At 34.9% G+C, this 14,825-nt stretch overlaps 1 protein-coding gene across 4 annotated transcripts in view; it reads left to right on the top strand.

The window, feature by feature from the left end:
* TNFRSF19 (TNF receptor superfamily member 19) overlaps nucleotides 1-14,825 on the top strand; it is a 57,147-nt gene that overhangs the window by 23,339 nt on the left and 18,983 nt on the right. For all 4 annotated transcript variants that reach the window (XM_083883952.1, XM_083883953.1, XM_083883954.1 and 1 more), the window contains one exon: nucleotides 1,055-1,140. In XM_083883952.1, coding sequence (XP_083740078.1) covers nucleotides 1,055-1,140 — 86 coding nt within the window. The remainder of the gene's footprint in view (nucleotides 1-1,054; nucleotides 1,141-14,825) is intronic.

Genomic DNA, 14,825 nt, shown 5'->3' with positions numbered 1-14,825 from the left:
TCTGTTTTGAGTGGGTTTCCAACATGCCATTCTCTATTGTTCAGCTTCAAAACAGTATAGTGAGCATGTCAGCTAAAAACAAATATTAACACATTTTGTTCAGAGTAAATGATCACAATGATCCCTTCAGTCTTGCAGCCTAAGGATCTGTTTCTGTTCTCATTTTTGAAGCAGGAGTTTCTTGAGCAGTTGGAAGGCTATTTGCTTTAGCTGATAAAAGCTTCATAATTTAATGGCATTTGCAGTGTTAGGAATATTGCATGAGTAGAGTTAGTACCTTTTATTTCATGTGTAGTGCTAGTGACCACTACAGAAAAGAATTCATCTTGAACAGGCCACTGCTGCTGATTCTGTTGTAGTACTAATGATGGTTGAAAGACAAACAGACCTCTTTGATTGGGAGCTGTAGGTAAGTTCTTTAGAAGATGTCATACATAAAAATTTGGAATACAACATTCAAAAGTTCTGGTTTTTTCTTTGGTGCTACCCTTGTTCCCTGATTGAGAATATAAGGTTTTGCCAGTCACTGTAGTCACTGTGCTCTTCAAACATAAGCTTAGTAATAAAGTTCTTGAAGGGTCTTTAAATAAAATACCACTGATAACTGGCCTATTGTATATTTTTGGAGGTGATAATTACCTTGTAATATATAGATCAATCATTTCACTTTTATTATTTAGACATGTAACTAAGCTTGCATAAGGTAAGTTCTCAACGTGTGTCATGTATGTTGTGATCTGAGTGGAAAATGAGATGTTGATTTCTGTGCAAAATCTCCAGAATTGTTTATTTCTTCTGTGAATATTCTAGTGACCGTGCATTTGGACTAACAGATTTAGATGTTTTCCTCAGTTTATTTTAGATCTCTCTTGTACTATTAATTAATAGCTACTGTACTTGTTTGCTTTTATTTTCTTCTATTTTGTGATTGCATTGAGACACAGATTGACAATGCTTGCAATTATAGAGGATTTTGTTAAAACACCTGATTAATTTTGTGAGGAATAATAAATGGTTTAAATTAACTATTTTTTCACATTCTTCTGTCTTCCAGATTTTATAGGAAGACTAAGCTTGGAGGCTTTCAAGACATGGAATGTGTTCCTTGTGGTGATCCTCCTCCTCCTTATGAGCCTCACTGTAAGTGCTGGTTTTCCTTTTGAGTGTTTTCTTTTAACTGTAAAGCCTGGCAAAAAAAAAAAAAAAAAAAAAAAAAAAAGGGGGAGGGGGCAGTCACAGTTACAAACTCTTTTTAAAACTCATTTTCTTGTTAGTAAATGATTTTGTTCATACATTTCAGGAGGTCCAGTACTATCATTGAGAAGTTCCTACAAATAGCCAGTTTCTTGCAGATAAACATTCCTGTCACACCACATGGTCAGGGAGTCTTGACTCCACTTCTGATCTCCTCTTATAATTACTTAATTTCTGTGTTTTCCCAAAAGAAAGGCAATTCCAAGACCAAAATAAAGGTCTTCCTGGACCCTCTCCCCACTATCAGGTAGGGTAGTATCTTTTCCTGACGCCCAAAAAGGTATTTGTTGATACCTTTTAAAATAACTTTTATACTGCGGTTAGTGAGAGAGAACAATATAGATAATATTGTTCTCTCTTTATATTCCTATATACTGTTAAAAGGAAATAAGTAGTTGGGGTTTTTTTGTTTGTTTGTTTTTGTTGGGGTTTTTTTGTTTGTTTTGGGTTTTTTTTTTTTTTTTTTTTTTTTTGTTTTTGTTTTTGTTTTTTTGTTTTTTGTTTTTTGTTTTTTTTTTTTGCCAATGAGAGAATTAGAATCTCTTTATCCTGTAGCAGAAGCCTTGTTACCACTTCTTCCAAGACTGTTGGTGGTCTACATTGCATCATGTTCTTAATTCAATGAAAAGAGAGACTATTTTTTTGTATTTATTGCTGTCTACTTTATAAAATGAAAAATACATGTGATTCAAGATAATTATATGGAAAATCTTGGGTTTACTTGTTTGCTTCTGGAACTGTGAAGTTATGTTTTAGGAGTTTTTTCCCCTAGTTCAAACAGAAACATTTGCTTATAGAAAGAATGAGTTATCAGGTTCCTGAAATACTTTATGCTGCTTTAATAAATACACACTGTTTTTTTATGAATATACTTTCTTTTTTTAATTGTATAAAATTAAAATAGAACCAGGAGTATACTAGTGTGCATCAAAATCATACTTTTCAATAGTTTTATATTGTATTAACTTCAGTGAAATAAGGATTCTTCTTCTTCAGGATTTCATATATTGCTTAGATAGTCTTTTCTCAAATAACCCAAACTTTCTTCTTTTTTTAGTGCCTTTTATGTAATAAACTTATAAAGCCAGAGTTTCAAACATTTTCCACACAAACTTTCAAAAGTTTATAAAAACTTTTAAGGATTGCAACACTCAAAGCCAGTAAATCAGAGAATAAGTCAAATAGGTTCTAATGTTTGTATCACTAACTCACACCCATGTATAACATAAGCCTCGAAAGTAAATTCAAAAATGTTCAACTATTTTTGTAGTCTAGACAATATCCTAGAGTGTTTAGAAAGAATGTTATTCATATCAAACACTGTTGGGTTTGATGCCAAGAATGAAATGCTGATCTTGACTTACTGAAGTAAATCACTCAAATTCAATAAGCTGCAGAAGTTATTTCCAGACAGAGTATGAACAGAGACAGACCATTTCATATATGCATGCATTTTAATTCCTTCAACTGGGCAACTTCAGTATTATCCCCTTCATCTGTTTTTACTCTCTTTTTATCTGCAAAAAAAAGAAAGTTAGTGAAATGTAAAGTGCAACTCATAAATTCATTTGATGTGTTTTCTTTCTCTTTTCTTGTTTGTTCCTTTCCAAGAAAGCATGCTCTTCAAACATGAGTTCTGTTCTCTAGCATAATCGAAGACAGGGAAGAAGAAATTATCTCCCTTATCATTCAGCTTTGACTGTAATTAGTGACTTGAGTATTTCCTAGTTTTCAAAGTCACAAATTATTATTTTGAAAAGGTGATGAAAGAGCAGTTGCCAAGTCTTCTGAAATAACTCAGATTGTTTAGTTTATAGTGATTTGGCTTTTGTAATTGAGCCTAAGCTTGGACCCTAAATTGAACCATTAGGAAGCTATTACTCATTTTAAATGGACAACAGGCAACCCCATGGAAAAGAGCATTTCCTCATGCACAAGCTGCAGTGGTAAATCCAGATTAGAGACATCTTTGTTCCCTACTCTTATGGCTGGCACACCTTTGATTAAATAACAGAAGTGGTAACAGCAAAATTGTGATAATTTGCAAGTATTTCTATCTTTTACAGAAGCAATAATAAAAGGTTTGAAATCATTAAAATGTTTGTTATTTGCATACTAACTGCCCATTAAAATCCTAAATACCAGAAATCCTACCATGAAGTACAGTTGCCATATGTCACAGTAGTTTTCAGAAGGCTTTTGTTCAGAAATTGTATGTTGGTTCTTCAGCTTCTAACAGCAGCTCCCTGTTTTGGAAAGTGTGAATGCCTTCCTCAAGCAGCCTAGGAAGGTTTTCCTACCACAATAGCTAAGTCAACTGGAGTACTTTTGAGTTTTACTTAGCATCAAATAGGAGGAGATTTAGGTACAAGTAAAAAACACTATTATGTAAGGATACATAAATAATGGTGTATGGAACATTTTCCATGTAATGTTGAAAATGTTAGTGGTCTATTTCAATAATGGATGTATTTTGATAGTTAAGACTGCATTACTTGAACCTAAGTGGAGACAGACCATTAAGTGTATGGGACAAGCTCTCAATGATCAGAGAACTGAGTTCTAATTCTATGCCTTTCTTATCCTTCTCTCTTTCCACTGTGAAACAGAAAGTCAAATATTAGTGCAGCTAGCTCTTATGTTACAGATGAAAAGGAAAAGTTTAAATGTCCTGTTTCAATGAATTAATTGTCCTCCAAGGTGTGTGGCAATCTTTTGTTTGCTTAAGAACATTACCATAAGGGCACAAAGTCTCACAGCCCCCTACGTGGACTACAGGTTCATGTTAAAGCTGAGACATGGATCAAATTCTTTCTAGGAGTAGTTGATTATTACCTGGTTAGCTATAAATCTAAATACTTGCTTTTATCTCCTTTCTGTAGACATTTTACAACAGATCTGGTTTAAATATTTACTCACGAGAAAATGAATTTGTGAATCGCTAGAGGCAAAGTTGAAAGGGTTCTATAATGAACAAGTAAAGAGAGTATTAGAGGCCAGGAGACTTGCTATCACCTTTGTGCAAACTTTAAAGGGGAGCACAATAACTTATGTGTATTTTTAAAATGTCAGAAAATTAAATACACAATGATATAGTTATATTTTAATTTACTTAGTTCAGGTAAATAAACTTTAAATACCAATCTTATGTATGAGGTCAGCATCTAAACGTTAGAAATTAAAGCATGTTTTTAAAATTGTGATTTATGCTCACTTTGCAAACTGAAGACATTTTTCTCACCTGAAGGCTGTTTTTTTTCTCATCTGAATGACAGAATATGAATTCTTTGAACTGGAATTAGAATTTATCAAAGATGTAAATTCTGAAATAGAGGGTAATATAGACTGCCCGAAAGTAGTGAAACAGTAACGTTGATATGGTTCAATGATTCTTTTGTCTTATTATCAGTTTAGATTTGCAGAGTTCACTCCCCTGTCTGCCCAGGCAACTGTTGTGCTTTCCACATGGATATGCTTAAACTGTTACTGAAACTGGTCAGTAAGCAAGATTGTGAATCTGTGATAGAAAAAGAATTAAAATAACTCCCTTCCTAAGGTTTTTTTTAAATCTAATAAGCTCGTTGACCTCAAAACACTTAACACAAGCTAAGGAGGGATGTAGGAATGGTTCAGGTAATGAGTACATTTTCCAAAGATACCATTGCTTTCTTGGACCAACCATTGTTTTCAGCTAGTCTGTCTTAGCAAATTAAAAAAACCTCACCATTAAAAACCATACTTACGTTCTTTCAGTCATAAGAAGATGACAGATTAAAATTGAAACAGGAGAATCACTATGTCAGCTATTCTTACAAGTGGTTCCTTTTTTATTGTTCAATTCAAAATGCGGAAAAGCCCCACAGTGATAAGAATCCTTTAGTTTCTGGACAGGCTTTCTACTAAGCAGAAGAGCCTGCGACATGGAACTTTTTTGAGATGAATTACAAAAATAGTTCCTAGAACTTCCACATCTATCTAAAATCAGTGGTGTTCCCCTTTTATGTGCAAATTCAGTGTAAAATTTGGCTGTACAAACAGTTAATTTGGAATAAATTGTGAGAGTCAAGGAAATGAGAAAATTAATGCCTAGGCACAAGAGAGTATTTTACAGCTAAACAGCCACCAAAAGAACAGACTTGTCCTTTTCTTTTTTTCCTCTGGTAACCATGCTGTTACATTTATAAAAATACTGGGTTTTTTTACGCTATGAAAAATTTCACAGGTTGTCCAGCCAAATTCCTTCCTTCTCCAGGACTATTTCTGCTTGTCTCCATGGCATAGATCAAGGAGCATGGGAAGCTGGGGGGGGACAGGATGGGGGAGGGATCTCGTTCCGTGTGGAGCTTGGGAAACTAGCCTCTACATGTTCCAGGAAATAAACACATTCTTTGCTTCAATGAAGCAGAAATGTTTTGTTGAATAAGTCACAGCACTAGACATATCTGCAGCTTGATTGTAACATCATGTGCATTTCAAATAAACCAGCACTCAGGTCTAAAATTCCTACCTTTTTTTTTTTTTTTTTTTTTTTTTTTTGCCATGAACTATATTGATTTATATTATAAAGAATTTCTTAAGCTAAAAAATAAACTATTTTTTACTGAGGTGAGGAATAAAAATAGAGACTATGGCTTCTTGAGACAAAATACATAAAGATCATTAAATGTGAAAACATTACATTTTCATGAGGCATCCATATCTTACCTGCTTTAAATTTTGTTCCTTTAAGGAGCTCCTATGACATTTTGACTGCCTTAACTAAGATTGATACAGAGCTCCCTTTACAGTTTTTTTGTGCAGATTTTTTCTTATTTACTTTCTGTAGGTTTACAGTATTGTTTTTTTCTGGAGACTAAATATAAGTGTCACTCTTCAAATCTAGGAGGTATATTCTTTCACTAATGCAAAGCACTGTTTAAGGGATAAAATCTGGTGTTATTTCCATCTTCCTGGTGTTGAAAGCAGACTGTGTAGGAAAAGTAAGATTTTGTATAAATCTACTTATTTACATTAACAAGATTAGGATCTGTGACTTTGTAAACTTTCATGTGAGTGGAATAGGTATTGGGGGATATGAAGGACTAAACATCAGAACAAAGAAGATAAAAAGCTAGAGATTGCAGTCTGCAGGGTTATAACTTACATGGTTTTGTAAGGGGGGAGCTGGAAGCTTGCTGGCTATGTGTGTATTCTGTAAAATACTTTCACTAGTGGTAAAACAGAAAAAATCCCACTGTCTCAGTTTTGCTGAGGCTTTTTATATTATTTCATTAAACATAAATACAGCTTTTTAACTTGAGAGAAATTTTTGGATGACATTCAATTCCACATTAGTTCCACTGTTTATGTAGTGGAATTTTAATTCATTTGTGTCACTTTCTTCTTTCTGTTTACAGAATTTTGTGATCTTAAAGCTGTCAGACTCCAGATAATGTTTTTCCATCAATTAAGTTTTTCTGTAATTTTCTTTGGTTGCTTTGTACAGTAAAATTTGTATTTCTAATGCAAAGCAGCCTTTGAAGGAAGGCTGCTTACGTGCACATGAGGCAACTGGCATCTGAAAGTATATAGCAAGTGAAATTATTCTTAATTATTTGGTTCTGTTCCAACATATATCTCCTTTATAATTCAGTATTTGTTCTGATTTGAGGTTACCTAACAGCATCTCTCATAATCCTCTTTGCCATTTTGAACACTGTGATAGAAAGCAGCTGGAATATTGTATAAACCTCTCACAGCATTCATAAGCAGTGACAGTAATTTAAGTGCAGATAGTAGCATCATTAGGTTATAAATATCAATAGTGTTTTATTACAGAGACATTACCTTCCCGTTATTTCAAAACTGAAATGTAGACTTTCATAAAAGTGTAGTAAGTGCAGTCTGGTATTTTCCATATGTGACCTGATAGTAAAGTAACTTATCTGATAGTAGAGCAACTTATCTTCAGGAAGTCTGAAACAAATTCTATGAGGTGTTTCAGAGAGATGAGAATTACTATTCATGTCTTAAAAAGTTTTATTGCAATTTTATTTCTTTCACTCATCATAAAGAGAGTTAACCTAGGAAACCTAAATGCTTTCAATTCATTGTCCTTGATAATTGAGATGGTTCTGACCCATTGAGGTTCATGTGTAACTTAGTGAAACAGATTCTTATTTTACAGTTCTGAATTTACTTTTTATGTGTCTTAGGGTGACACAGAGCTTCCCAGAGGGACCCCATTCAGAGGTTTCCTCCCAAATTTGCCCTAAACCAGGATAATATGTTGGGCTCCTTTTCTAAAAAAAGCTGCAAAGAAAGAGAGGGCAGATTTTTCTTTATTTTAGTAACAGAGGTATTACCACTAAAATGAGTTAAAATAGTTCTGAAGCATTACTTAATGGAGAGGAAATTCAAATACATTGCAATTTAATCATGTTCTAAAACTTCCCCAACTTACATCAACTTTCCTTGTGTGTACCTCTCCTTTCTATACCTATATGTATAGAAGTACTTAATTATTTAGCTTGTTACCACTACATATGCATTATGGTTAGAAATGGTCAAAAGTGTTTCCCTCATTTCTATGCACTATCCTGTCTACTTCTCTTAAAACCAAAAAACTAAAGAAACCAAAAAACCCCACAAATTTTCCATAGAAGAAAATTTAGCTTATGAATTGAAATTACTTTGCAAGGAGGTGCAACTCCCAACCCAATAGAATTTCTGTTAAGTAAGCCAAACACTTTACCAAAGAATCAAGATTTGGAACCTGAAGCTCTCAGGGCATCCAGTCAGTTTGAACTATTGAACTCCTGCCTACTTTGTTGCGCTACCCTTAAATGTTTTCCACCATTCAGTTTATTTTTTACAGTGGAAAATTTGTTTTATCAGAAAAATTTGTAGCCACATCTGTTACGGCTAAATTCTGCAAAGCTGTAGGTGTGAGGGCTCTTCCAATGAATTGATTCACTTTGCTAGTAACTTCTGTAGAACAGGAGTACTCAGTATGGCATGTCTGCTCTTTTATGAAAGTTTACAGTAACTTCAAGTAAGGAGTCTTTGAAATTTCTTGATCTTAGAAGCTCTTAAAATAACAATAAGCAAGGTCCTTATTTTGTGCTTGCTACATAAAGTGTAACTGAGATTTCTTTGCACCATGAACTTTTATTTCACTGAGTGTGTTTCAAGTAGCCCAGTTCAAGCTACTAACTGAAAGAACCAGGCCAGCAGTGAATGCTTTAGGGGCGTCTTAGTATAGGTAACATTAGCCCTGTCAAGTGTCTAGAGGTATATAAGGCATAAATAGTCAAACAGACCCAAGATTCTGACTCCAAAATTGCATCACCAACTGTCCTGCTTGACAGCTACCTAGCTGTGCAAACATTTAAAAGCCCAAGTGACCTACAACACTTTGGTCTCCAGGAGTATTCCACTAATTCCGGGTCCAGGTGGCTTGGACACATTGCAGCTTTAGTTTAGGCCAACAGATCTGTGATTCACCTGCTTTGCTCTGCCTGCCCTGGAAGGAAGTACATATGCATGGACTGGGCAGGATGATCTAAACAGGTGTATAACTGGACAATACAGACCCCTTTCTCTATTACAGTTGATCCAAGAGGTAATGGAATTGGTATTTAAGGAGGCACCTCCAAATTTCTCTGTACCTTTCAGTGGTCATCCAAAGACTTCTGCAGCACTGAGCAGTTATGTGTGCAGCTGGCACTGAAGCCATCAGGATCTACGAGCTTTCTGCTCTGTTGCTCATCTCTGAACAGTCTGTTCTCTGGTGCTTTCTCATGCCAAACTCAGCAGAGCAGGTTGGGATAATGTCTGGGAGTCCTTTTCTTGGTGTCTTCTTTGAGTCCAGAATTCTTCCCTTACCATGTGTACTGACTGTGTGTTGGCTCCCTGCCATTGTTCTTTGATTCTAACATCAGAGGTGTGTTCCTGTCACAGGTGGGTTCCCAGAACTCCAGGGCCTCTTTGTGATCTTGGTTTCATGCCTTCTCAAATTAGCAAGTTGCAATACAGCTCAATGGCTCTAAGATTGCTTGTTGAGATAATCACACTGTTTATAATTTTCACAATCTGGCTGCAACCCAGTCATGGTTAAATAATAGAGTCTAATTTACTACTCACAGCTTTTCAAAATGAGGGGAAAAGCATATGTTTTATTTCCCATTTGGATATCCTGATTAAAGTATACCAGTAAGACTGTTGTTTTCTTGAATAGAAATTGTTCAAATAGTTAAGTGAAGTGTTTTTGAAGTAAAGTTCAGGCTATAAAGTAGTGAATTTCCATTTAAATTATTGTCTGACTAATCAACTCAACTTTATTCCCTACTTCCTGCTTTATGTGTACAGTACAGGTGACTGGGTCAGACATTCTATTTCAATTATTCTGCTCTTAAATCTCAAATAACGGGCAGTCCTCTCTTTTGGTTGTCCCTGCCTTTGTATGATTAGATGCATTGAGACTGACCAGCAAATCATAAAGCAAGTCTGTTGATAACATTCAATGGAAACTTAAAAAGCTGGATATGACACTGTAAAGGCTCTGCAAAGGTTTAATGCGTTGCTTCATGCACTATGATGAGTAATCCTCTACATCAGGGAATGAATCTACACAAAAGAATCACCAGAAGACATTCTGTTGTGTTAATTGGAGTGGGTTTAGCCCTCTTTACTTCAGAAATGTATTGTCTTCTTGTCTTTCCTTTATTATAATTGTATTTACACTTCTGAAATGCAAGTATTTTCTGTGTAAAAAGACAAAGTATCCTTGATATACAAGTAAATATTTCTGTGGAGTATGCAAGAACAGGGTGTGGTTCAGTTACAGAGTTTGCAGTAGATGTACAAAGCCAAACAAAATTTAGGGTTTAACGCATGTATTGGTAGTATTCCTTTCTGGAGGCTTTAGAGAATTTGTTTTGAATCTCCTTTTTCTTGTGTCATTTTCCAAGCAAATTGTTAAACCTTTCCTTTAACTACATATGGTAATTATAACATGTGATTTTTCTTTTGACAAAACATGGTTTGTTAGATTGATTTCGCACAGGTTTCCATAATTAGGGCTTTGTGAGATAGATTGTGACACATTCTTCTGGATCAAAATATACCTAAAAAGTTCCATACTGAAGAGTTTTTATGTATGAAGGAATGCTGTAGCTCTTGCAACAGAGGAAAAATACCAAACTGGAAAAGCCTAGTTCTCTCCTAGTCCTCTCCTGCTGTTACTTTGTGCAGGCTTGTGATGTAACACAAATGGGATGCTGCCATAAGGTTTTCTCTTCAGAATTGGATGAGCTTGTGTCCCACACTTGTGCTGATTGTCTCTCACAGACATTGCTGCACTTACAAAAGGCTTCCTTGCTCACAGTCAAATGTCTCCTGTCATTCTACATTACTCTCTTTTAAGTTCTGAGTTAAAAACTGAGTTGACTTTGTTGAGTTGGCTTTGTTGACTGAAGACCTATCATAGAACTTTGTGGTTATTACTGAGAACATGGATAATTTCTTTAATGCCTCCATCACACTAATCTCTGGATCTGTACAAGACTTTTCCTTCCTGCCAGTTTTGTATTCTTTGGGGGAAACTGCTTTTTCCTTCCTTGCCATGGAAGGCTAGATTTCTGAGAACAGGGAATTTTCTTTCCATTGCTTATAACTATTATGTTAAAATAACATGGCAAATGTTGCCAATGGCTCATAGGTGTGACAGTCGTAATTTTTGGCTGCTAAAAATAATTTCAGAATTGTAAATTTAAGTGTTACTGTAAATTTTTTAAGATACTTGATAAGAACAGAATTGTGGATTTTTTCAGTTTGCTTTCCTAGGTGAACACAGCATATCCATACTGTTGTCATGTATCTCTTTTTAATCCTTTTGGCCATGATGCCTAATTTCTGTCTGTGCTGACAGAGTTACAGAGATCTCAGACAAAGAATTTTCAGATTTTACAAAAACAAATGAATGAGTAGTGAAGAGAGAGCTGCATTAGTGTACTTACTGAGATGAGAAGGTTGTGGCATAAGCTTCTACCACATTTGTTGACAGCAGAAAATGTACAGAAAAGAAAATAATGGAAAACAGATAATAATTTCTGAGCCTCTTGAAACTGTTCATTTGTTATGATTGAGGGAAAGAATAGAAAAATTTGAATCCTAAAGTTTGAAACTCTAAGAAAATTATCTACTCCAATATAAAATCTAGATTAGTATTAGCAGTCGCTACTTAGTGAGGTGTTAGCAATATAAATATTAAATTATTTCAGAGTGAGCAGATATACTGTAAATGGTTCCATAATACAGATGGAAATAATAGAATAAATTAGGAATAGAAATGTCCTTTTTTAACACTACTTGTTCATAATCTCTGGAAATGGAATATATAAAATATATATGGTGATAATCCAGTAAAACTTGAAGTAGGTGAACTTGATGCCATGTTTGACCAAGCTGATTTGCAGCTCTCTTGGCTCTCTAGTTTCAACATGAGAATTGCACTAATTATATGTAGTCCATTTTTACCCACTAAAGCATGTATTAATGTATTTTGGAGTGAACACAGTATTCCACAGTGTTCTTTGAAAATACATTCCTTGTTTCTTGCTAGAATGTGATGGAAAGTATGTATCTTAAAAAGAAAGTAGAAATGTCAGCGTGATTTTCAAAATAAATTGAATCAAATTTCATTTATTTCATGAATTCATGTCAGAAGCTCATGCAGCTGAAAATAGGAGTTCACATAAGCAGTATACCCATCTGGTGTTCAGAAGGTGGTATCTGATCAGTTCATGACAACATATAGAACATATTTTGTATCTTTGTTATAACTCACAGCTGGCAACTCTATCTGCTAATCCCAGGGAAAGCTGCAGCTGGAAATGCAAAGCTATTTTTGAACTTGCATATCCTTCCCTAGAGATGTCTGAAGCCTTGGAAATGTGTTTCTTTTATGATTCCTGTTAAATTAGGGAATGAATTGTTGCATTAAGAGTGAACTCAGGCAATGAATCCTCAAATACCCATTGTAAGACCATGTTTTATATAACAAAAGAAAGCTAAGAAAGACCAAAAATACTTAATTTTGCATTTTTTCCATGTAATAAAAACTCACTGTAGAGGTCACTTCTTTATTACATTGAAAAAATCCTTATTATAGAATGATGAAGTAATCACTGCATTCACTTCTACCTTGTTCATTTAAAATACGAACAAGCAGTTTGCAGGCATATTTAGTTTTGTTGCTTCACACTGTTAAGTACAGTTAGAAAATTGAATTCTCAGCTGCAGAGTATGAGAATTTCAGTGTGTTTTTTTTCAAAGCAGCTTACCATACTTCAGTTTCTAGTAGTAACTTGTGCAACCTTTCATCTTATGAGTCAATCCTATAATTAGTATCCTTCTTTGCCAGAGGCAATACTGCATGTTTGTTTTAGGTACAGAATGTCTGCAAGAAATTTAACTTAATCATTACTTTTTAATGTAAGAGCTGGTTAGCTCAATTACACTAGATTAAAGTGAACTTGAAATTCCTGAGTTACAGAGAAGGGGCTAATCTGTGACCTGTAGTGAATAAGTCCTATTTCCTATGGTTTTTTCCTTATGTGCACTTACTAATGTGGGTAGCTCTGCAGCCCAGCCTTGCAGAGGGTATAAGCAATTACCTATTTTCTGTATGGAGTGGATTTGCAAGGTTCTTATTTAACTTGGCCATTAGGTTATTCAAAATTATTCCAGGCTTGCATGCATTGCAGTAAAGCTGCAAAACGTTTTTTTTTTCAGTAAACTTCTGCTTTATTGTTTTTAGGGGTAATCTGAAAAAATAAGTAGTGGTTACAGCTTTTCAGTATTTTCTAGACAATTTCTAATTATTTCTGTTTTAAATATATTAATTTAATAATATGCTTTTAAGCTGTATTCAGACTGAAAATACTGGTTCAAATTTTTCTCTCATAATCACACAGGGAATGGTTGCATTAGCACCACTTCAGAAGCACTGAGTTTTGGTACCCCTGGAATAAATCCATGCTGACTGCTGTGACTTTGGGTATAGAGTCCAAGCTGTGACTGGCATGTGAATATAAAATACTGCTAAACAAGTGCACAGTAGTGTGTTGGGGTTTTTATTCTACTTGGTGCTGGTAGGTACTATTTGACTCAATGGTCTTAAAGGTCTTTGTCAACTTCTAAGGATTCTATGATTCTAAGTTGCTCAGCTACAAAATTCTCTGGCTGTTTTCCACTTAAAATTCTCGTTTTTAAGAAAATACAGTAGAAAACATGGAATCCATCTAGGCTCAAACTTTCCATACTGCAAACTCTCTGTTAAGAAAACCATTGTCAAGCAAAAGAACACTGAAATACCACCCCAGAGGACTGGAATTACCTGGAGGACTGGAATGTATTTGAAGTAGGATAAAATGCAATAGCCTTATAACAAGAGTTGTGTGCTGAGGCCCTTGGAAGTAATGATTCATTATAAACCAACACCTCATGAGTGGGGAGCAGCCTTATAGAAGAAGGGCCTAATGTTCCTACTGATCACTTGTATCCTGCAAATTGTTGTCCTCTACTTTGCTTGCCTTTAATTTTTTGGGTGATAGACCTCACACTAATCTCTAGATCTGTACAAGACCTCACAGTCTCACTTTACCACTTCACTTGTGCTAAAGCAGTGTACTGCCAAACTCCTCTTTTACAAAGATCACAGAATAATCTCACGTGTTATTTTGGGCAGTGACATGTGCCTTTGAGGTATAGTCTGTGACTGTTTCCTAAAAATATGAGCTTTTTGTTAGAGCTTTTTAACTAAAGAGTTGTGTCCACTGGTTTTAGTAAAGTTTCATTTCAGACCAGTGGTATGATTCTATGTGCATATTGCTGAATGTGATTTATAGTTACCCTGTCTGCATGTGGAAAATTAAGATGGAATTAATGCACCCTAATTTGGGCATCTAAAAGTTAATGCCTTGCACTAAAGTTTTTAGCCCAAACTTCTGGTCAGGAGTGAGAATTAGGTACCTCAAGAATTTGGCAAGCCAGATAAGGTAAGCTTCAGTGACTAACACTAAGCAGTCTTTCAAGCCTTTTCAGAATAATTACTTCTCAGGAGATTCTGTTCCTGGCTTTGTTTTAGAAGGAGAGCCTGAGTGACTAGCTCTGGCTTTGTCTTCAGAGTTTCAGACTTCTATAGTTACAAATTTCACCTAGATGCCAGTAACAGGTTAGATGAAAACTTCAACATTGAATGATTGTGTCTGACTCCCTAAAACCTAATCTGACTCTTTTTAAATTTTTAATTAATTTTAAGGAGGAAAATGACTTTTTACAGTGTGGATTTTTTTTTTTTTTTACTCCTGCTATATAAATAAAAACACACAAAAAAATAGAAAAATATTTTCCTTTTTCATAAAATGTCTCTTACAAACCAAAGCTCATATTCTAAGAGAACTTGCTAAAGTTAGAATATGCCAGAATTGAGGCCTGCAGCCATAACGAGATTCCCTCATGTATAGTTACTCTAATACAGGTTGTATTGGCATTATTGCATATTATTTCCCACTGGGCCTTTGTTCATT

The sequence above is a fragment of the Zosterops lateralis genome (assembly GCF_965231275.1).
Source record: "Zosterops lateralis genome assembly, chromosome: 2".
Classification (NCBI taxonomy): Eukaryota; Metazoa; Chordata; class Aves; order Passeriformes; family Zosteropidae; genus Zosterops; species Zosterops lateralis.
Note: the sequence above shows the minus strand (reverse complement) of the source record. Positions and strands in the feature narration are given on the sequence as shown.